The sequence below is a fragment of the Carya illinoinensis genome, chromosome 9 (genome assembly GCF_018687715.1).
Source record: "Carya illinoinensis cultivar Pawnee chromosome 9, C.illinoinensisPawnee_v1, whole genome shotgun sequence".
In the NCBI taxonomy this organism is placed as follows: Eukaryota; Viridiplantae; Streptophyta; class Magnoliopsida; order Fagales; family Juglandaceae; genus Carya; species Carya illinoinensis.
Genome location: NC_056760.1, coordinates 2,361,944 through 2,385,899, shown reverse-complemented (window position 1 = coordinate 2,385,899; position 23,956 = coordinate 2,361,944). Strand labels below are relative to the sequence as shown.

At 34.7% G+C, this 23,956-nt stretch overlaps 3 protein-coding genes across 3 annotated transcripts; 1 reads left to right on the top strand and 2 right to left on the bottom strand.

Moving 5' to 3' along the window:
• The first annotated feature begins 8,835 nt into the window (after nucleotides 1–8,835).
• LOC122276493 lies at nucleotides 8,836–13,286 on the top strand. Its single transcript, XM_043086268.1, has 4 exons — nucleotides 8,836–9,462; nucleotides 10,477–10,638; nucleotides 10,821–11,507; nucleotides 11,960–13,286. The coding sequence occupies exons 1-4, from the start codon at nucleotides 9,100–9,102 to the stop codon at nucleotides 13,055–13,057; spliced, it is 2,310 nt and encodes a 769-aa protein (XP_042942202.1). The 5' UTR covers nucleotides 8,836–9,099; the 3' UTR covers nucleotides 13,058–13,286.
• Nucleotides 13,287–17,351: 4,065 nt separating this feature from the next.
• LOC122276021 (uncharacterized protein At5g39865) lies at nucleotides 17,352–19,237 on the bottom strand. The gene has a single exon (XM_043085433.1). It carries the CDS (start codon nucleotides 18,397–18,399, stop codon nucleotides 17,530–17,532), a length of 870 nt encoding a protein of 289 aa, XP_042941367.1. The 5' UTR covers nucleotides 18,400–19,237; the 3' UTR covers nucleotides 17,352–17,529.
• Nucleotides 19,238–19,382: 145 nt separating this feature from the next.
• On the bottom strand, nucleotides 19,383–22,226 carry LOC122276023 (putative phosphatidylglycerol/phosphatidylinositol transfer protein DDB_G0282179). Its single transcript, XM_043085435.1, has 4 exons — nucleotides 21,926–22,226; nucleotides 21,380–21,481; nucleotides 20,201–20,361; nucleotides 19,383–19,702 (listed from the first exon to the last, which is right to left on the bottom strand). Exons 1-4 carry the CDS (start codon nucleotides 22,017–22,019, stop codon nucleotides 19,595–19,597), a joined length of 465 nt encoding a protein of 154 aa, XP_042941369.1. The 5' UTR covers nucleotides 22,020–22,226; the 3' UTR covers nucleotides 19,383–19,594.
• Nucleotides 22,227–23,956: the final 1,730 nt, after the last annotated feature.

Here is a 23,956-nt window from a genome sequence, read left to right as displayed (position 1 = left end):
GGTGATATATAAGATTTTTTTATTTTGACACGTTAAAATATATAATTAATTATATAGAGGATGACGTAGAGACATGCCACAACAACTACTAATAGTGTCTTTAACTGTTTTATAACTAAAAAAATAAATGCGAAAAATGTGAAGTGGTGGCGATCGAAGAGAAGCCGCTTTCCTATACAGAGCAATAGCAGGGAAGTCCTTGTCCCCTACACGATGACTTGATGTTTCCAGTGGCTAGTAGTTTCGATCGCCATTGGTCTTACTTTTTTTGTGGTGCCCACTCTTCCCACTTTCTCTGGTTTGTGGCCACTTTTACTCCCTTTGTCTCTTTAGTCTTTCCTGCATCTTGTTTAGGATGGACGCCCTTCCTTCGATCGTTAGCTGTATCTGGTTGGGATACTTTCCTACGGTCGTTCTAGAAAGCTAGCTTTCCGGCTCGACGTAACATATATACATGTATAAATATAAAGATTGGAAAATACTTGAAATAATCTTTAAAAAAACATATCATTATATAAATAATAATGACATGGTATGACATGACATGATGGAATTATATATTTGGACTTTCTTAACCATTAATACGTTCACAACGTTGACAAGTCACAAGGGACACATTTGTTGTTTGTTTGTTTTTTTTTTTTTTTAATATTTAGAACGTAAGATCATGGGAAATGTCGTCGTGAAACGGTAGGAGCTGTATATGGTTTCGTTTCATTAACGATGAGATCTGTTTATGAACAAAAATTAAATACTTCTTAAAAATAATTAAAGTCAAGTGCTGCTTTAGATTCACACCGTACATGGTTTTTGCCCCCCTTAACTCAATTGACCATGTCCATCCCTAGTATTAAATCATTCTTAAAAATATTATAGCTGATTTAGTTATATAAAATTAAACTATCTCATCTTATTATTATAATTTTTTAAAATTTTCTTACAAAATATAATAAATCATCAACTTTTTAAAATTTTAAAATAAATATTATTTAAATTTTAACAAAATATCTCATCTTATTTTATATAAACTACGTAATCAATCACGGCAAATGTTCTCTTCCTCCTCCAAAAACCTTACATATTAAATTTGATAAATATGTGAATATGTTTAGATGATTAATTGATCCTCTCTTCTGTCTTTTCTTTTTCTTTTTCTTTTTCTTTTTTTAACTCCAATTTTATTTATAAATCTTTTCTCTGAATTAAATTTAATCAGATAAAATATTTGGTCAAATTAACTGATAAACCTAATGTCTAGTGAAATGTATAAAGAGAATTCCTTCTAACCGGTCGAGCTGACCTTCCCCATTTAACAGCCATCCAATAATATTTTGACACGTAAGACTTCCACCTGAACTAATATGGACTTTTGATACACTGAATAGAATTCTCTAAGTGAAATCCATCCTCATCAAATAGACTTCCACCCGTGCCCGTGCCCTTCCACCCAACGAGACCTAGAATTGTATAATTCGAACCCCTTCCCTGTCGACGAAGGGAACCACCGCACCCCACCCCTTTCCTGCCGACGAAACAAACCACCGCACCCCACCCCTTTTGTGACGCCCCCAAATTCCGTTTGGGATCGGACGGACATTTGAAGCGTCGAGACATGCAACACAAGGTTACCTGCCCCCGTTCATGACATATAAGATGCAATAATCCTAACATGCATCTAACATTATGCAATATTCGCAGCGGATAATTTTTTTCTTTAGCAATACTATGCACCAAACTGAAAATATCCCAATACTTAAAACATACTTCATACATAAAGATCCATTGAATAACTAAGATCACAGCACTATTCCAAAATAGTTATGATCCAAAAGTGAGATGCAACTCCATCGTACAAGTAGTAATTTAACTACTATATTAACATTAACGACGGACCGTCGTTCAGTCGACTGTGTCTAGTTGGTCAGCTCCTGATCCTCCTTCAGGTCCTGTAACAAGATCTACCATTCGGGGGGAATGGTAGTTGGGACTACCACAGTGAGATTTGATTACAAATCTCAGCAAGTTAACAAAAAACTTCCATACAGACTAATGATGCATGTATGACAGTAAAAGCATAAATGCATAATCAAATTTATAAGTAATTAAAGTATAACTTAGCGTACAACATAGCATAATTGACATAGCTTAAATTAAATTATGAATTGAAATTGACTTGACATGAACTTGATCTAAAACTTGACTTAGCATGAACTTGCTCTGAAACTTGAATTAACATGAAAAATACATACTCCACAGTTGTTGTGGCCCCATGTATTCTACGTGTAAATACATACTCCACAGTTGTTGTGACCCCATGTATTCTACACAAACTTGACTTAACATTAAAAATACATACTCCACAGTTGTTGTGGCCCCATGTATTCTATGTGTAAATACATACTCCACAGTTGTTGTGGCCCCATGTATTCTATACATCACTATGCAGTTAAATACATACTCCACAGTTGTTGTGGCCCCATGTATTCTACATAAACTGAATATACTCAAGATGAAACGTGACTGGAATATGAAAGGACTGAAGCCCTGATGTAACATAATGTGACTTGAACATAATTTGAAATATATAACCAACTTAAGATAGTAACATTTCGTAACATGGCATAACATATAACAGACAACATATTTAGCATGACATATTTGTAATGTATAGTAATACATGACAGAATATATTGTGTAACAGATAAAAATTGATGACAGAATAAATTCTGTATAATAGACAATTACATGATAACTTGGCATGGCATGACATATATGATAACATACATACATACACTGTAATTCTTTTACTTAGCACACATACACAGTAGACTGCTAGTAAGTTAAAAGCTAACTTACCTCGATCTCCGCGTTTCTTATAAAACTTCAAGTGCGATCACGAGGAACTGTAATTAGTGATTCTAAAAGTTAGAACTAAATCACTAATAATTTGAAATATGGAAAATACTAACTTAAAGAGTAAAATTTTCATTTTACTCTCTACATGTGGGAAAATGACCATTTTACCCATAACTTAAAGATTTTGCATACTAACTTCAAAAGTTTCCAAAATTTACATTCCTCATGTAAATCTTGTCCTAAACTTAAATATCAACTCAGAAAAATTTAAAACAAAATACAACTATGAAGAACACACTATGGTCGAAACATCCATAGGCCATTTCCCTTTATTTTTGTTGCAATTCCTTTCAACTTCAAAACTCATGCTTAAACCAAAATTTTGCAACAAACATCTTCCAATCCTAAGTTCAAAACCATACTTAAAACATCCATTTAGAACAAGCTAATAATCAACACCAAACTTTTTTGTAAAAAGATCCAAGCACTTGAATCACAAGTTTTGACCTTAAATCAAAACATCTCCAAGAATTTCAAAAAATCAAATCTTACTTCTAACATATTCATAATATCATCCTAACATCAACCATGCTTTAAATAATCAAACTAAAGTCACCAAAATCACAAAATAACATTTGGAGTTTTTGGTTTTACACTTAGTTCAAAAACATAAACTTTTCCCTCAACTAGTTTTGATAAATCTATTGATCTATGACTTATAAATATATGATCTTCAAACCAAACCATCACATGGTTTAAAAAGATGTCCTAAAACATATATAAGCTTCTAATTCAAGATCATATGGTTAGAAATTAACCAAAACATAAATTTAGCCAAGAATATCTACACTTTGACTTATTTGAATATCTCTTTGTATAAAATTTCATATCTTTGAAACTAACATCAAATATCTTCAAAATAATAATATAACATGTATATAAGATGTTTAGGATCCTCCAATAAAATTATCAAAGTCATTAGAATAGGTTTAGACCACCAAAGAGTTAAACTTTCTCAAAACAGAAACTGTTTTTCCTCTTCCAGTTTCTAAGTTTCTAAATCTAAGAACATCTTTCATCAAAATCTTTAATCATGCAAAAATCCTCAACCAATAGTCACATATACATGTTAAAAATACTCCATAAAAATTTCGGACCAATATCTATCCATTAGCTTGGTCAAAAACTCCAAACTATAACATATTCTCCAGTTTATCTCCTAGAATGACCTTTCTATAGTTTACACAATATTTGACTGACCAAATGATCTTCAAATGGGGCAAATAAGATATCCATGTAAACTAGACTAAAAAAGGAACAACTTATATGAAGGAGACTTTATGATAAAACACTTACAACAGCTTCGAAATGGGCATGCAAAAGATCTCCTAAAATCTGTCCGAGAGAGAGTGTTTGATAATCTTTTATTAGAAGGAGTAATTGAAGATAAGTTCATGGGTGCTGGCTAGACACATTTATGGACGAGATAAGGGAGGTGATAAGGCTGGAGTTGAGAGTTAAGTGTGGTTTTCTCCTACCCAAAATATCTATAAAAGATTATCTCATAATATTCTATCCAATAATATCTACAAAAATCAACTTAAGATATTTTTATCTAATAATATCTATAAAAAAACAACTCAAAATACTTTTACCTAATAATATTCACGAAAAATTACCTCAAGATATTTCTTTTTATCCAATAATATCTACAGTTTTGAACAGACGTTTTGTCCGAAAATATGAAAAAATGTTATTGCGCCATAAGACTTTAAATAACCCTCCGAGTCTAATGGCACAAACCATAATACATTTTGACACTTTTAACTATCTCCAATAATCAAAAATACACTTCTAATACCATAGTAAATAATAACACTAACTATGTAGTTAGACAAAAACCTATACGATTAATGGATTCGTGAAAACTTATGGATTTTTTACGAGATTCCTAAAGTTAATAGAAATTTCACAATTGAATTTCTAGCGGGCTGTTACACCTTTATTCCTTTCGCAGCACCCCCCACCCCTTCCTTGAATTTGAAACGAAACCCCCCCCCCCACCCACCCCTTCCCGTAATCTAAATCTGACTCCCCTGCCCATCCCATAAGCGAGAACGACAATCGGTCGACTTTCAGGCATTGTGGTGGAGGTGGCAGCCTCGGAATCAAAGCCCACTGGCAGAGGTGGCAGCTTCGGAATCGTGATGGACGTGATGGACTGGTGGAGGTGGCATCGGGAGGTGGTCGGCGCTCAGGCTTGGACGTGAATATCGGCTTCGTGGCCGACTAAATCGTGGGCAAACCAAGCACGGCTCAGCCTCGGAATCGTGGTGGTGGACTGGTGGAGGTGGCGTTGGCGAGGTGGACGGCGCTCAGGTGGAAAAATGTTGGGGTGAGGTTCATCATCGTTCGAGTTTCAGAGATAGGGCTGCTGTTCTTTTCACTCCGTTTCTTGTTGTTGCCTTTTATCCTGTGTAACCGGATCTACTTCTATTAAGGTGTAATAACTGACGTGTCTAAATTCTATTGACTGGCTGTTAACTGCCCGTTATCAGCCCAACCGCTTAGAAGCGGCTTTGATGTATAAATTCAAGAGAAATGTTGAATACATGAGTTTACTTGTGTATAAAAGCTGAACTACTCTTTTTTTCTTTTCTTTTTTCTTAAAAAAGAAAGGGTCCATCATTAAAAACTATTTTTTTATATAGTTCTCAGATTTATACACTTTTTTAAATGAATGAACTTACACAACCTAAGGCAAATATCACTCTTCTAAATTCATAGTCCAGTCAGTTTATGTCATTTGGGTTCCTGAAAGCATTTTCTTGCACGAGTACTGAATATACAATGGGTAGCTTGAACAATTACTGTTATTTGTCAATAAAAGCAAAAAGAATAATATTGGTTAATTGTATGTATTAAATATATTAATTATAATACCCAAATTATAATATAGCATATGGTCACATTGATCTAGCTTGTCTTCTACGAGTAGCTTCGTGAACATCCATGGGAATATTCCACCAGGCATGCTGGCCGGCCAATTCTACCTTATGGAGTTTGGCATATTAATATATAATAAGACGATTAAAATATAGTTTTTTAGAATTGTTTTGGCACTAAGAGTACTAGTAATGGACTCAATAAAATTAAATTTTAGCTAAGGAATAGTTAGGATACACGATTAATGCACTGTAATAGACTCAATAAATGAACAGTATTTATAAAACTAAAGATTAATTCACTGGCTAAATTTGGCCAGCCCCTCCAACTAGCTAAATATTATTTTGTGACTAAAAAACTTCTTCATGCTGCCTCTACTCTCAAGTTGCTACCTGCTGGTTCTCTCACACACACACAAGCGACATATACAGAGACATATGTATTAATGAGTTATTGATTATGAAATTGATTGAATTTCTAGTATTGAATTTTTTTTTTTTTTTTTTTTTAAGGAAAAAGTAGTTCTTGATTATAAGTATTAAAAAATTAATGTATAATTTTTAAATAATGAATAAATATTTAAATTACACTTAAAATTAAAATAAATGAAAATTTTAAAATCAATATTTTAATAAAATAATGATAGATTTGTTGAGTCTATTATTTGGTGTCATTGAAAAGTGACTAGCTAAATTTGTAAAAGTGAATTTCTTAATCAAATTTTGGCCAAAATTTATTGAGGCCACTACTAGTACTCTAACATCGCCTCTATAACTTCCACGGCGATAACTAACTTATTGTTTTATACTTTTACCAGAATAAATTAATTTACTCGGATTATGACACACATATATACATGCACGGATGATACATTTAAAAATAGTTGAACGTATTGCACTTAATTTCCTTGTGAAAGTAGAATAAAATTAGTATGATGTATAATATTACTTGACTGAAAAATTAAGAACCGCAATTCCAAAACGGCGGGTTTTGAGTGCATGAGATGATCCCCACTGCTATATTGCGTGCATGCATGGTGCTCGGTATTCATTGACTTAGCCCTGCCGATCGAAGTGGATAATGAAAAGAACAAGACATGTTTTTATACGTCACAAGCGTGATGAGGTCCGATGTCATTCATTTTTTTCCACAAAAATATAATAATTTGTGTGAGATTTATACATGGTCATATTGAGTTAATATATATATATATAACCAATAATGACAAATATTAAACTTAGATCTCAAACTTCATTTTCTTTTCAACGTCAATCTCTAAGTAATTAGCTCCATAATATTAATGTCTTTGATAGAGAGTCGGAAAGAGACATATATACATGTTTACAAACTACTTTAAAGATCAACAGTTTTGATCTGTCATTAAAAACAGAAGAATTATTCTTAATTGCACAAATACTACTCCATTTGATTTTTTTTCTTTCTTATATAGCCAAAATCTAACATTTTAATCGAGAAAAAAATTAAATCGAAAGACTTTGCTGTTAATCATACCACTGCATTTGATTTATAGACTTGCGTACCGTAAGACTGCAAATACATTCTCTTATAAAAATATAGATAGATTTGAGACTTAGATAAAAAAAAAATTATTTTTTTAATGATAAAGCTTACTTTTAAGAGAATACACGAAATTTATACATTCTGAAATTATTACGAATAAAATTAAAAAATATCAATGCACGTACGTATTAGGAATTACGATATTAATTATCATCGTATATATTAAGTGCCAATTTTTCTTTCTTTATTTCTATCTTTTTATTTCTCTGATTGTAACATATTAATCATCAATTTTCAATATGAGGTTACGATTGCTTTCAACTTGAATCACTTCCTGATCAAATATTTGTATGTGTGCCCGATCTCAAATTTTATGTTCACATGATAAACGGATACGTACCCAAAAGTCTTCGATCGATTCCTAATTCCTATCCCATCCTTTTCAATCCAAAATAAATAAATTATAAAAATTGACATGTGCACCGATCGATCAAGCTTAATTATGTTGCACATGGAGTCAAAGCTCGGAGCCAAAAAGTCTTCACTTACTCCATAATAAATCAATCAAAACACAATTGGTTGGACCAGCTAAAACGTTGACTTATTAATAAAACGCTTTTACGGTATATCATAAAATCGTAAAATGTGTAAATACCATATAGTAAAATGTATATATAAAAAAATTTGATGTAAGAACATGAGAAGTTACGCTAAGCTCGAAAATAGGTAAAGATATATATAGACTCATTGGGGTTGGTTTGTTGTAAGTTAGCTTAGAAGTAAAATTTTGGATAATGATAACCTGTACCGGATGACCACCATGTTTTCAATTCCTTTGACTTAAAATAAAAGGATGAAGATTATAAGCTGCTTAGATATATCCTCCCAGCAATTTCGTCAATGTGAATACGGTTTGTCTTCACTCTTCAGTCGTTTGGAATTTATGATTTATAAGGAATGTCAGAAAAACAATAGGAAATAATTAAAAGAAATAGAGCAACAATCTAGATTGTTTTAAAAAATTTATATAATAATGTTTTTAAATATCTAAAATTCTAAGATAATATTAAAATAAAAATGTTTATAAATTAAATTATAGGTTCTACGTAGCATATAAAAATAATAGAAACACAAAAAAGGGCATTGCCGTGCCTGTCTGTTGGCAACTTAGCAGAGAAGAAAAACTCCGATGGATGCTTAACGGATAATACAAAGAAAAAAAATTACTTTAAAAGGATAAATGGCAATTATGACTGCATAAAGGCATAAACTTGAAATCCCATCCCAAATTCCCAGTAGATTAGAAAAAAAAATAAAAAATAAAAAATAAAAGACCAAAAAGAGCACAACGGAAGTCAACTACCTCGTTAATACGGCGTTACTCCCGGAGATACCTCTAATCCCCTTAACCCGAGTTGGTCCGTCATTTCTTTACAATGGTTAATAAGACCCTTGCATGGTTCCCCCCATTCCCAAACCAGCCCCAATCCCATCAACCTCTCTCTCTCTCTCTCTCTCTCTCTCATTTTCCACTATATAAAGTAGAGTATACCCCCGTCTTTCTCTCACTCTTTCTACCGGAGTATTTCTCGGGAAAAAAGGATAATCCTTCGGATTCTTTCTAAAAAGATTATTTTTATCTGCCGGAAGATTTCTCTTCAAATTACTCCAGCTACTTTTGGGGATTTTCGCAAATCTTGTTTCCTCTACCATTGGAAGTTTATTTTCTTAAGGTTTTCTTCAGATTCTCGGGGTTCCCGTTTGTCTTGTTGAAGAATGGTGGCGAAGATGATGAGGTGGCGACCCTGGCCGCCTCTGGTGTCGAAGAAGTACGAGGCGAGGCTGGTGGTACGGAGGTTGGAGGGGTGGGATCTGGAGCGGGAGAGTGCAGATAAGGGAGGTGTTGCTCCCAGATTGACTGTGGAGATTAAGTGGAAGGGCCCGAAATTGGCGCTGAGTTCGTTGCGGAGGGCGACCGTGAAGAGGAACTTTACGAGGGAGGTGGAGGTGGAGGCTGATACTGCATCCCAACTAAATGGAGTCGTTGAATGGGACGAGGACTTTCAGAGCCTCTGTACTCTCTCCGCGTACAAGGACAATGTGTTTCATCCGTGGGAGATCGCTTTCACCGTCTTCAATGTGAACTCTCTCTCTCTCTCTCTCTCTCTCTAAAACTCTCCTTTTATTGGGTTGTCTCTGTGGTCTTCTTGTGAGAAAATGTCTCACTAGTACAAACATAGACTAGCGGGTTTTAAATTATTAAAGATTGTGGGGATTTCAGGGGTTCGATGGATTGATAAGTTTTTGTGACTAATCTCGTCGAAGAAATTTTGCTTTTTTGTTTTTCTTTTCCTATTTGATTGTTTTGGCTTTTAGGGTGTGAATCTTGAAAATCTAGTAGCATTCAGGAGATTAATTCTCATTGGATGATTATTAGTTGTTTTCGTTTTTGGGCCGTGTTTGAGTTTATTGAAAGTATTCTCTTGTTCGTATCAATTTGCAAATGAACAAAGCCAGTAAATATGGTTCTTGATTGACGAATACTGGCACGTGAGAAGTATTTTATATTTCTGCAATTATCTCTCCGTTCCTTACCTCGTCTGTGGAATGGCTGGACTCGGTATCATAATCAAGTCTTTAATTCTGCGATTGACTTGGCAAAGGTTTGTGGTAATCGATTAAACTTGGGGGGTAGTTGACCGGTGGTTGTGTTCATGACTAGCTGGTTCTGACGGACCGAGGTATCAGAAAATGTGTCAAGTTTTGGAAACTTGTTGGTTGTATTCCCCCTTCATGGGTTTGGAGCTAATTAGTAATTGTTATTTTTTAGCGTTTCCACATTTTGAGACCAAGACTGATTTATTTTTTATTTTTAGTTTATAATTTTTGCTCTTTAACAGCGAAGTTGTTCCTATTTCATTTCTGGGATTAGTTTCTAGTTAGAATAATTTTAAAAAGATTAAGTTATCAATGATCAAGAATAAGTTTTTGTTGTTGTTAGAATAATAACTTATGATAAAATAATTTATAATTCTGGTTGGAAATTTTAGTAGATTTTTAATCATTTTATCTGATTTTACCATCTTTGTTTTTTTTTGCTTCCAGAGAATTGTCAATTAAATTTTAATGACTACTTTGATGCTTTCTCTTCAGGGATTGAATCGATGTCAAGGGACAAAGAACAAGGTTCCTGTTGTTGGAACGGCTTCATTGAACCTTTCTGAATATGCTGCTGCAGCTGATCAGAAAGAGTTTGAATTAAACATCCCTCTCACACACTCTGGCAATGCTGTGGAGCCTTCACCTTCACTCTGTGTATGTGCCTTCTAATCACTTTACACTGCCTATTTCTGCCTTCCCTGTCATTCAATTTGTTGCTTTGGCAATTTCAGCATGGTTTATGACCTGTTACCTGTTTGGGGAACATACTTAGCGTTTTTCTTTTTCATTTCAATGTGCATGTTATATCTTCTGCTTAACCTTTATTTTTTATACAGATATCTCTGAGCTTATTAGAACTGAGAACTGCTCAAGAAACCACGGAGCCGGTGCAGAGATTAACAGTGTCTGTTCCATCGCCTACCCAGTCGGGAGAAATTGTCTCAACAGAAAAGGATGAGCTTTCTGCAATTAAAGCTGGTCTTCGAAAAGTAAAAATTTTTACAGGGTACGTGTCTGCCAGGAGAGCTAAAAAGGCCTGCCGTGAGGATGAGGGCAGTGAGGGCAGGTGCTCTGCCAGGAGCGAGGATGGTGAGTATAATTACCCATTTGACACAGACTCGCTTGAGGAGTTCGAGGATAGAGAATCAGATGAGGGAAAGGAGAGTACCAGCGTTAGGAAGTCTTTTAGTTATGGCTCTCTGGCATATGCTAATTATGCTGGAGGATCATTTTACTCCAGTATGAGAATTAACAATGAAGATGAGGATTGGGTTTACTATAGCAATCGCAAATCTGATGTTGGGTGCTCCGTCATTGAGGATTCAACTACATCAGTGTCTGAGCCATCTCTATTGCAAAGTTCAAAGCGCAGCATCCTACCGTGGAGGAAGAGGAAGCTGAGCTTCAGGTCTCCTAAAGCGAAAGGAGAACCATTATTGAAGAAGGCCTATGGAGAAGAAGGTGGGGACGACATCGATTTTGACCGTAGACAGCTTAGCTCTGATGAATCTCTCCCTCTTGGGGTAAGAGTCTGCTCTTAATTGCATCTTTTTATGTTTTAGGAAAGAAGCTCATGATTTGTGCACATTCTTTATTTACTGTTAGGTGAAGGGACAATAAGGGAAAACTTCATTTATTATCTTGAAAGATGATTTGTAGTGTTCTTATGATTAACACTATCTTCAACCTTTTGCTTAAGAACATTACCTTGCTGTAAAATTTTTGCACATCAAAGAAGCAAACTGAAACTTGATAAAAAAAAAAATGTATATATAGGTTTATTATCTCATTGTTCTCAAATTAGACGTGTCTAAATTTTGAAACATATGTGGCAATTGTTTTTAATCTTTTACTAGTTTGTTACTTATCAAAAAAAATCTTTTACTAGTTTGTTTTTTGTTTTGGTATAAAAATCAGTACCAATTTAATGGTTTGATGAAATTCTAAAATCAAATGATTGCAACCATCTTGGCAGTGGCACAAGACAGAGGAGGATTCATCTGCAAATCGATCCTCAGTCTCTGAGTTTGGGGATGACAATTTTGCTATAGGCAGTTGGGAGCAGAAAGAATTTACTAGTCGTGATGGACACATGAAACTTGAGACCCAGGTTTTCTTTGCTTCCATTGATCAGCGGAGTGAGCAGGCAGCAGGTGAGAGTGCATGTACAGCCCTTGTTGCCGTCATCGCAGACTGGTTTCAGAACAACCACGACCTCATGCCCATAAAATCCCAATTTGATAGCCTAATTAGAGAAGGCTCATTGGAGTGGAGGAACCTTTGTGAGAATGAAACCTACATGGAGCGCTTCCCTGACAAGCACTTTGATCTTGAAACCGTCCTTCAAGCCAAGATACGCCCTCTCTCTGTTGTTACTGGGAAGTCCTTTATTGGGTTTTTCCATCCAGAGGGGATGGATGAGGGAAGATTTGACTTTCTGCATGGTGCCATGTCCTTTGACAACATCTGGGATGAGATTAGCCGCACTGGTTTGGAATGCCCTGGCAATGATGAACCTCAGGTTTATATTGTCAGTTGGAATGACCATTTTTTCATCCTCAAGGTTGAGCCTGAAGCTTATTACATTATTGACACGTTGGGGGAGAGGCTATATGAGGGATGCAATCAAGCCTATATCTTGAAATTTGATCGCAGCACCGTAATTTACAAAATGTCCAATGTTGCTGAGGAACAAACAGCTAATGACCAGCAGATTGCAACAGCGGCAGAACCCAAGAATCAAATGGCCAACATGAAGGAAGACAGTCCTGTAGCTGGGGTGGTAGTAACCAAGCTGGAGGAACCCTTAAAGATTGAGGAGGAAGGGGAGGTTGTATGCCGAGGGAAGGAGTCATGCAAAGAGTACATTAAGAGCTTCTTGGCTGCTATTCCATTAAGGGAGTTGCAAGTGGATATAAAGAAAGGTCTAATGACATCAACACCTATTCATCATCGGTTACAGATTGAATTCCACTACACCCAATTCTTAAATCCAGGACCTGAAACTTCAGCAGCCGAAATGACTGCAGCTACAATAGAAAATGTCGATGATCCATTAGCTTTTGCTTCGTAGGAGTTACTGTAAATTGTAGGAAGTGTGATTACTCTAACTAGTCTTTCTTTTTCGATAATGGGGTGTCTTTTGATGTGAATTTGTTTAACAAAGAGGAGCCCATGTGATCTTTTTTTTTGAGTGGTATATGAGAGAGGGGGTTGTCCCTTCTAATTTGGACTGGAAATGGAACAGTCTGTATGCTTTCAATTTATGGAGCTTGCGTTGTGCCTCCCTGTTTCTTTTGGCATTTTCATCTTATTTCGTCTTATCTTTCTTGGAAAGGGATATTCTGTACACCACCGTGATCTCCTCCTCGACTGAGTCAGCCCGAACTTTTCATATGAACACAACTTTTTCTTGAGAATTTCGAAAAATTCCACTTTTGAGAGGTTGATAGCTTTTGCAGGCTGGTAAAAGGCATAATCCAACTGTCCTTGCAGCTGCTTACTCATGCCAATTGACATAAATATACCGTATCCCTGTACCTTATACGGCGAGAATCAAAATTCCTGTACACTCTCAAGTTTCCGAATTTCTGACAACCATTTTGTCGAACGTATTTTTATGAGTAGCGATACCCGAACAACCTATTCACATCTTATAGACAATTTTAAATAAAATAATATATTTTATTAGATTTAATCACATCAAATCAAAAGTAAAAATCAAAATAAAATTTAAAAAATTAATATTCTATTACATAATTGTATACAAATTGTTATTTAGTTGGAATGCTATCATTATTCTTTTTTTATTCCGATTTTGCGCCTTTATATAAATATTTGAGACAAAATGTTGAGCCTATAAAGTTTCATTTTGATTCCCTCAAAAGAAAATCTTCTTCGTTGTACCTACCTTGTGAGCAACTTAACTCTATTATGGGGTCCCAGCACTAGCAGTGCATGTTTAGAATATTCCATTGTATTTATTCTGTCCCAGCGAATAGTTCCCATGAGCTGGCCGTTGGTGCACGTTAATGTCATCCTTCGTATATTATATATTTCTGCGAGACTGTCCCAAATACCCAATTTTCTTTTTTAGGTCCCGTTAAAATACAAAATTATCCCAAAAAAATAGTCAGGAGAAGTCCCTTTCGGGCCTAATTTCTGAAAACGACATGCCGAAGACAATCTTCTTTCAAATTCAATGCCAACTCCTCCCATTTCGGCCTGTTCTGTTCACTTTTTATTTAGTTCATTTTCTCTTACAGCAATTATAGTGATGATGATAAAGATATTAAAGTCAGGTTAAGAGTTTTTAACCATTTCAGTTTAATGTGGAGATAGGGCGTCGAGTTCGCATGACTTGGAACTTTTAGCTGAATATTTAACCTTGGAGGTATCATAGCTAGCGCATAGCCAAGGCTTGGGAACCTTTTATTGAATGAGAAAAATACGGACAAAGAGGGGCCTAAGATAGCATGATAGAGCTATACTAAAGAAGTCTTATATAGGGAAATGTCCCTCTTTATATAGGGAAGTCTTATAGTATATTCTTCCCTCTCAAACTTTTGTGAACGTAGACATTATATATACTGAACTACATAAATTTGAATGTTTCTATATCTTTATTTTTCTTATATTTATTTCTTATTCACTGCTATTGATGTACACACGGATACCATACAACTATACCAAACTACTATTTATTTATTGTTCAAGACTCCATACTACACCAATTAAGGCTCAAATCGTCGCAATGGGCCGAGAATGATTCTTTCTCTCATTCCGGCCTGTTGTGCAATTTTTAGACATTAACATTTAGGATAGAAAAGCCTTTCCATTAACCTTAACCGCCTATTCAAAATTAATAGAAAGATTAAATTCTCACTCAAAAAAATAAAGCAAAATAATTATGAATTATATAATGTTTTTTTTTCAAGAAAAAGAACCTTTACGAAAAGATTGGTTGGAATGGAAGGAGTGTTTGGTAAATAACAAATTTAGAATCCACGTAAAAAATAAATAAATAAAACCTTACTTTTAATGATAAGTCTTATTTTCAAAGAAAAATTCTATTCATTATCCACACACCACACACTATATATAATTTTTTATTTTTTTTTTATTTTTTTCCCATATCAAACGTATGAAATATGGATAATGATTAGAATAATTTAATTAATTTAAGAAGAATAAAATAAAATAAATGATGAATAGAAAATCTCATTTTCAAATGGATTTACTGAGCTTCCACGCTCTTAAGCTTGAATTATTTTCCTTTATCCATATCGGTCAATGAAAAAGAAGAGACTCTAGCAGACGAAAGGGTCTCATCTTCAGCTTTGCTGAAAGTTTTGCTAAATTTCTGGTCCCTGGGCTTTTTTGTCGTCAATACAGTTCCAAGCCTAAACCCGGTCCGGTCCACTAAATCTTCGTGAGCCCGGGATTTAAATGGTAGAGCCCTGTTATGGAAACGTGAGAATAATGTTAGAACAAGGCCGAAATTGAAAGGCCGATCCTTCATCACTCGGCTCTTAATAATTTAACGTCCCGCATATTTATGACCAAAATAACCTTTTCTTCTTGCCCCCGTGGGAAGTAGTTGAACATACACATGGTTTTCCTCATTGTCTATAGCATGCATGATCGATTGGGTTAGAATCCGCGGCGGAACTGCATCTATCTAATTTTATAATTTAAAAAAAAAAAAAAACAAAATATACCTTAGTTTTTAATCATAATTTTATAAATATAGAAAATAATCCCCCCAAAAAAATTTATAATCTCTATATACTCTATAAAATTTCATTATAAAATTTCATAATATTTTAATATACTTAGAAATGTCTCTTCAATTTTTTTCCTATAATCTTAAAATTTTGTATAATTCCTATATATTATTTATTTTCAAGAGTATGGTCTCATCAAAATTAAATCAAAACTAAGTTTAGGAGAAATAATAAATTTATTAATATGGATTCCAAATTTTTTTGTTATACAGTATTAGGCTTCTTAATTTGCAATCTAAAGTGAAAATACAAGAAAAATCATTTAAGGTTGATGATCTATATGAAAAATAGTTAAGAGGTTTTATTCTCTAGACTTCATTGAGCAAGAAAAATCTTATTTAAAGTCTTTGTTATAGCATTATATGCTTACTGTGACATGAAAATATCTAAAATTTACATGAAACTTAATAAACTAACTTACATATATACTAGAATGAAAGATGATATTTTAAAAGATTATTTGATAGTTTATACGAAGTAAGCAAATTCTAAGTATTTTATTATAAAAATAATAATATATGAATATTATTTTATGAAACATTATTGTAAAAAATCTAAAATATATATTAAGATGTTTTATTTTTATAATTTTATTTCTATATGTATATTGGAAATTATCGAGATCTAATTATATATATATTTATGTTTTTATGATTTTTAAATTTTAATGTATCGCATATTAAAAAATTTGGCCCCTCCTCAAAAAAATTCCTAGTTCCACCACTGTATACTATTCACAATCTTTGTTAAGTATAGTATTGCTTGATTCCTATTATATATGCAAAATCGAGTCTTATTCTTCAGTTGTCGTCGTGTAAAAATGCTTTTCTTCATCTCGAATTTCATCATCTTCAGTTACACGAATTGATGTGTCGTATTTTAAGTTATTTATTATTTATCTGTTAAGTGAAGTATTATTTGATTCATGTTATAAATGCAAAATCCAGTCTTGTTCTTCAGTTGTCATCATGTAAAAATATTTTTTATCATCTTCAATTACACGAATTGATGTGTCGTATTTTAAGTGATATTATTTGAATGATTAGCTTAAAATGTGTCATATCAATTAGTATGATTGGTAATGATAAAGTCGAAAACGAAGAAGGACATCTTTTACTTTTAAATTGATTAAAAAATGGCTTTCTTGACCATCAAAGAATAGAATGAAAATAACATGAGGAAAAGCAATGTCCACAATTCAACGTCTTGTGGTTGGTGCGAAGCTTCATAATAACCTCAAATCCTCCTTTATGCTTGATACTTAAAAACAATGACTTTTTCTTAATCTTATCAACACCCATGTGCATCCTCTTCCCTACTCATCATTCAAATTATATGGTATTCCCTACTCATCATTCCATAATTTTATATAATTATTTGAATCCAATCGCTTATCTTCCCATAAAGGTTCTTAATCTCTGCAAATATTCAGGCTGATATGAAAAAACATTAGGGATATAATTTAGGAGATGTTCTCCATCGAATTCAATGCATAATGTATCCCAATGCAGTAACGTTCTCTTCTCTTGAAATTTAACCCCGAGATGAAAGATTCCCTCTTGAAAACTCTACAACATCATGGATGGTGTGCATACTTCTTTTCACGTAAACAAGCCGATGCAAAAACAATTAGAAGTGAGTATTATACAAGTTTGCAGAGACACTGCAACATCAAGACCAGCGAAAACTAAGAGAAGGAAATAAATATGGTAAATACCAGATCACTAAGAGCTAGAACAAGGTAACATCAGTTAGATTTTCAGCAGCAAGTTGGGCATTTAACCAGCCCATTTTCATTACATTCAGGGCATCTAATGTACGATTCACCATTCTCCCCGTCTGCAACGATCTTCCGACTGCCATTGCAATCGTAGCACACCACAAATCTCACATTGGCACACCCACTGCACGAGGAACCGGACAGGTCAAGTGGCATACCTTCCAAGAGCTTCTTCAGCTTGCCTTGCTCGTGTAATCCCACCACTTCATCGGCTCCTCCAACGTATCTACCCTTTATGAAAATCCTCGGAGGGATCACTCTTCCACCAAAGATGCACCACAGTTCTTCCCTATATTCCAAATGCATCGAAACATCCCTCTCGTAGAACAATACTTTGAAACTTTCCAACAAGAACCGGATAGTGCTACAATCTTCAAATGCTTTCCTAATACCTCTCAAGCTTGTTGTGTACAGAATAATGGAATCGCCTCCTCCCGGTGGACATTTCTCTTCAAAATCTAACAGAGATGGGCATTCTTCACTGTCCTGCATGCTAAGTGACAAAATTGGAACCTCTGGATTTTCCTTGGCAGTCACTGTGTCTTTGGACTTCAGGGAGGATGAAAAGCTGTACTTGTTATCAGCATTGGAATCCAATTCCGTTTCATCTTTAAGATGTTTATCTTGTTCAGATATGCCAGCACCGCCAACAAGTAGCTCCGAGAGGCTGTTGCTCTTTCCATCTTGTTCCTTGTAAACTGGTGAAGTTTGATAGTTTTGACTGGAAACCTTCTCCGAGGGGTCTAGCTGAAGGGTTAGACCTTGTTTCAAGGTGGTAAATGAGGGGATGAATTTCATTTTTCTAAAGAACTTTCCTCTCATTTCTATAGTTCTCCGAGCACAATCCATGTGAGTTTAGGGTGAGAATGGATACTGAGGATATTAGAGGACAGGAGGGATGGAAGGTATCTCTATTTTGGTTTGCAGTGACAGGAAAGTGGATACCGAAAAGCCATGTTGGGGCTGCTTTTTAAAGGTTTGAATGATCACTGCATGGGGCTGGCATGTCCATGTAATACCCCTCTCCAATCCCCCATTAGCTTCCACTGACCCATTACCAACCATTTGGTGGATAAATTAACTACAAAACTAAAACAATCTTATGGCCAAAATGCCCATGCATGATTACCACAATGGTGACATTGCCCTCTCGACCTGCATATGGCACAATTTGATTGGCCTCCAAATGCTTTTACAGAGGGTGCCACAGGCCCACAGCTAATTCGTGGGCGACAAGGTGTGGAAATGGCAATAATTCAATAGCAAGAATACAACAGCATCTTTCCCTTTCATCCTTTTTTTCTATCAATTGGCACCCTCCCCATGACAACTACAACCTTTTTACCAGCTGACACTACGAAATTTCACCCTTCCACCCGCAATCAATTGCAATTATCGCGGCCAAAATGTTACTGTAACTCTTCCAAGGCTTTCTGTTTCCACACAATTATCTAAACATGCAAGGAATGTTTCAAGACAAAGGCATTCTGGAGCTACTAGTAAATTTCAGTGGCTCTGGAGTGGATACCCCTAGCAAATCTTATATCGAACCTAAACTCGCACTAGCTGGGTCATATCCGCATTTTAGAATGAGGCCTTGGACACGTAGGGTTCAATCTACCTATTAACATGCGTGTCAGGAATCATCCTGCACAGAAAACGTGTACAATCCGAGCACGTGAGCCGTGAGCCCTATTTCACCGTGGACTTGAGAGAAATTGCCAAACGAGTCTTGATAATTCAATCATTGCCCCCCTCTTATCTCTCTCACATACCAAAAAGAAAAAAGGTAAAAAAAATTGTTCCAATCTTCATGCAAGAACACTTTATCATGCATAAAACAGCAGAATATGTCATAATTCCTCTGCAGGATTAACTTCTCATAGCCTTCCGAGTAGTAGATATGGTCATAATTATATATAAGATGTTAATAGCAAAAGTAGACAGTACAGGGAAAGAACCAACTGTGGCGAAATTCCTTTTTACATGCTAGTCATACGCTGCTTATGGAGACGTTGAGTGTATAATTAATTCTTGAACGCGCTTAGCTATCAGCCACAGATGAGGCAAAGCCAATGTAGAAATCGAAACCAATGCAAGTCAACTCATTCTTGTTTGCATCATACATCTTCATTTTAAGCGAGTATGAGCCCTGCATATGTTAAACATGGTCAGAGACGTTTGAAAATCACAAACATTGAATAAAACTGAGTCTATTCCATCCCAACTTGGCACTCTATTGACAAGAGTGAAATTAGCAGTCAAGCAATTTAGTGGATGAATGTGGTGTGACACAAAGACATACGGATAAAGAGACAGAAATTAAATCATTGAGATTCAGGCATTTCTGTCCTGTTAGTTTTAAATTATGTATATCTTGGTCAACATAAAAATTCACTCATGAAAGGATTTCATATCCATCATTAAAGGCAAGTTGATTTACAGATATCATGGGCCAATTGGAGATTATAAATTATATGGTAACATTACCACCAGCTATGGTTTATTATTAGACGAATTCACAAGGGTGAATTCCTTCTGAGGTAACACCCTAAGCAACTAATAGAAGGGCTTGTTCCAGCTTGCAACACAACAGAAACTCAAAAGAAATACAAGTTAAAGTTCAATAATTAATAGAATAACGACTTACTGGTGGAGTGAATCCAGGTAGCTCTTGTGAGTGAGAAACCACAAAACTGCCAGTCGAAACAGGGCAAGATGTCTCTCCGCAAAGGTCATGGGTCTCACTGTGGATGTGCCATCCAAAATATGAGACGTCGATCACCATTTTTCCTCCAGCAATTTCTTTCCCTGTATTGCATATACATGTTTGCATGTCAAAAATAAAATCCCAAAAGCTATTTGATAGGGAATGCTACGTCCAGGTTGTGAGCATGCCCTGGTTGTATTCATTTTTATCATAATTTCAGCAGCTTCATGGATCTGAATTTTCCAATATAAAATCACCCTAAATAGATGGAAAAGGGTGGAATAAAAGGAAAAGAACTCCTTTCCCTCAATATCGGTAATGCAAGCACAACATGCTACCAAGAAAACAGGGTTTTTTTTTTTTTTTGGGGGGGGGGGGGGGTCGTTGAACAAAGAAGCTTTGAGGATTGTCATTTGCATATCCATCACAAGATAATTGGTTTTAAACATCAATTGGTTAAATAAACTTGCAATTTATTTATAATTTCTCTCGGTTATTTTCTTCTCTCACATGGCTGTCGATCTACCAATTAGAAATTTAAAAGGTAGTGCAGATTTCACTTATCATGCCATGATGATAACAACCAAACAGCCATAACAGCTATAATATACTAGTTAGATGTACATTGAACACCTGTAACCTTCAAACATAAATGTCTATATAAATTTCATTCTTGGTAAGTCCTTTTTAGAGTTGTTCTTTGTCTTTAACAAAGTATACATCATTACAAAATTGGAAAGATAGGCCAGACAAACGTACCTATCACCCAAAAGAAAAAAGAAAGAAAGAAAAAGAACGAAGAATGTGGAAGCTGGCCTAGACCTGATTCTGAGGTCAGTACCAATCCATCATGCATATATGATTCTTTTTATTTATTTATTTCTGCATGAATCCATCCGATACCTTACTCACCACCCCATATTTTGGGGTGTGGAAATACCATTTGCCTACCTAAATGCAATTGGCTATCATGCACATATAACTTCTGGTTCACCAAAAGCAATAATTTCCAGCTTTAGTTGAATAAGCATGCCATCAAGCTCGTATCATCTAAAGCACGGGTGACAAACATGCGCAGAACGGGAAAGATCGATGAATAACAACCAGCAAAGGAAGTACCTGTAGAGGCAGATATGCTGAAGGTAGCTGGCTTGCCTCTAGCAACAGGATCCGGGATTATCTCAACTCCTTTGACTTTAACATCATAGTCAACATTCTTATCTACAAAAAATAAAAATAAAAATTTATAAATTTCTTGATTTATGTCAGCTTCAGATTCACCATCAAACTACTAGACATCATGTAACTCATTCATTTAGCATCACAGTTCTCACTTCTCTTTCTTTTCTTTTCTTTTATTATATTTATTAAAAAAGAAAAAGTTTATTGAAATTATTGCTGATATTAAGTTTTTCAGTCAAAATAAACAGATCGCATGAGCGACAACATATAGTTCATAACATTAAATTTCTTAATCGACATCATTGAAACCCGACATCAGTCACAATACATGTAAGCCATTCACCAGGAAAAGAAAAACCTAACATGGTTTCAGATTAATAAAGTCCTCAAAATAAAACAGATTACCAGCAAAAAATAATTGGGACAATTGAAAATTTGGCGAAGGAACAGAGCATAGGTTCAAAAAGGCAGCGAGAGACTGACCACAGTACTTGACGTCCGTTGCCAGAGTCAAAGATACAAGGAGACTCAGCGAAAGAAGGACGGATGCTAGGAGATTGAACCGAACGGCCTCCATAGAGTAGACTCTGCAATCTGTCAAAATAAATGATACTCGCGCAAATTATAGTGATCAAGGAACTCCGATTTCTGAGGATTTGAGGAAACAAAAGTGAAAGAAAATTGGATTTTGGAGGTTCTTATAATCTTATCGGGCAAAGAGAGGGAAGAAGAAGACCTAGTACTGGTAGTTGGGCTTGGGATTGGAACGTTAGGTGGTAGGTGTTATATATTTTTCTCTGTTTTGACTTTCTGCCTAGGTTTCCATTGCTTCTCGAAGCATGCTTCTTATTAGACTTCGCTTTGTTAATATTTTTGTCGCCGTTATAACGCATTTTATGCAGTTTTAGGATAAAAGATTCTATGAGACATACATAATCTTCCAGTTAATTGCATTGGGGCTGTTATGGGCCTGTTTCACACTGCCTCGCACACAATTACCTGCAACCAAATGGAGAAAAGCCTTGAGAGGGTGTAGAAATGCCTTCGATATCCAAGTTAAGAAAGATAATAGGGATCTCTAGTAGAAGATGATTTCATTGTCATATATGGGCGAGTATAAATAGAAATCCCAATGCATTCCTTTGGGTGTATGCACCATCTAATCTTTTATTTAAAATTCAAATGACAAGATAACTATATGAATTTTTTTTATCTTTTGAAGCGGTTAACAAATGACGACTTATTTAAAATTGTAGAATAATTATCATCATATTATCTTAACAACTTGAATTCTCGAATCAGGACTTGTTGACTTAGGTTTGGGTTTAGGCTTAAGCCCAAAAGACTATCGAGTGAATTTAAGAAAAGAGGAGGGAATTAAATCTCTTTAGAAGCCGTCGATGAACGATGCTTAAATTTTGCTCAACAGTCAACACACTATATAGCAATGGTTCCATGAGTATATTGTTATGAGTATATTGTTAAGAGGGACTGTCATGGGATCTGCAAATAAATAAGGTTTAGAAAAAATGGGTATATTTTATTATATGGGATTTCGTTGTAAATTACAACTTTTGGTACTTGGGATCAACTGTCCTATGTTCGAATGTAAAGATATATTAAAAATATAATAATCTATCTTCTTTTTATAAATTTAAATTTTAAAATAAAATAATGATTTCACCCGTAGTAAAATATATATATATATATATAATACTTGCTTTGATTTCAATTCACATGCCATTGTATGGAAATGGAGGGAAAGAGGAGTCCTGAGTTTTGAATTTGATGATCATGATAGAATTATGAAGGGATATATTGACGTTTTCTAATGTGTTGAAGCCCATCAATTTGCCGTTCGTAGTAGTGAAATAAAGACAAGTGAACCAAGTAGACGGCTGCTATCAGTTGATAATTATGGGGGACAATCCATCAATCCCTTCTTGCCAATGGAATGACCTCTGCCATAAGTGCGAGGAGAGGGTGTCGGCATTGGGTGAACTCCGATGGCATAGTCAAAACCCCCGACGTTGACAAGAAGTACACCAGATTCCATTATGCTGTTCATCTCCATGAGGAGTAAGGTAGGTTTAATCTCAGGAAGTTGTACATTTATAAGTGATATTATATAACGTACTCTCATTTTTTTTTATTTAATTATATAAGATGTTATATATTTATTATTATTAAATAATAAAAAATATCTAATAAAAAATTATCTAATAATAAATATATCACATTTTTTATAATAAAATAAAAATAGAATTATAATATGATTTTAAAAAAATTTCTTTTTTAACTTTTGTGTGGAGTTTGAGGTTTTATGTAGACAAAAAGGATCGCATTTTTTTATATATATATTTTTTTATAGAGTGGCTCTACAATCACACCTGGAATCTGATAAGGCAACATATATATTTTTTTACTTACTTTTTTTGTGTTTTTTTTAATACTTTTAAATATTTTATAAAAATTATAATATAATTAAAAGAATTTAATCATTAAATAAAAATC

Coding starts and splice junctions, on each gene's coding strand:
- LOC122276021 (XM_043085433.1), bottom strand. CDS start 18,399: ATGGATTGTGCTCGGAGAACTATAGAAATGAGAGGAAAGTTCTTTAGA.
- LOC122276493 (XM_043086268.1), top strand. CDS start 9,100: ATGGTGGCGAAGATGATGAGGTGGCGACCCTGGCCGCCTCTGGTGTCG. Junction 9,463..10,476: donor TCGCTTTCACCGTCTTCAAT/GTGAACTCTCTC, acceptor CTTTCTCTTCAG/GGATTGAATCGATGTCAAGG. Junction 11,508..11,959: donor ATGAATCTCTCCCTCTTGGG/GTAAGAGTCTGC, acceptor CCATCTTGGCAG/TGGCACAAGACAGAGGAGGA.
- LOC122276023 (XM_043085435.1), bottom strand. CDS start 22,019: ATGGAGGCCGTTCGGTTCAATCTCCTAGCATCCGTCCTTCTTTCGCTG. Junction 20,362..21,379: donor CAGCATATCTGCCTCTACAG/GTACTTCCTTTG, acceptor TATGCAATACAG/GGAAAGAAATTGCTGGAGGA. Junction 19,703..20,200: donor TACCTGGATTCACTCCACCA/GTAAGTCGTTAT, acceptor TAACATATGCAG/GGCTCATACTCGCTTAAAAT.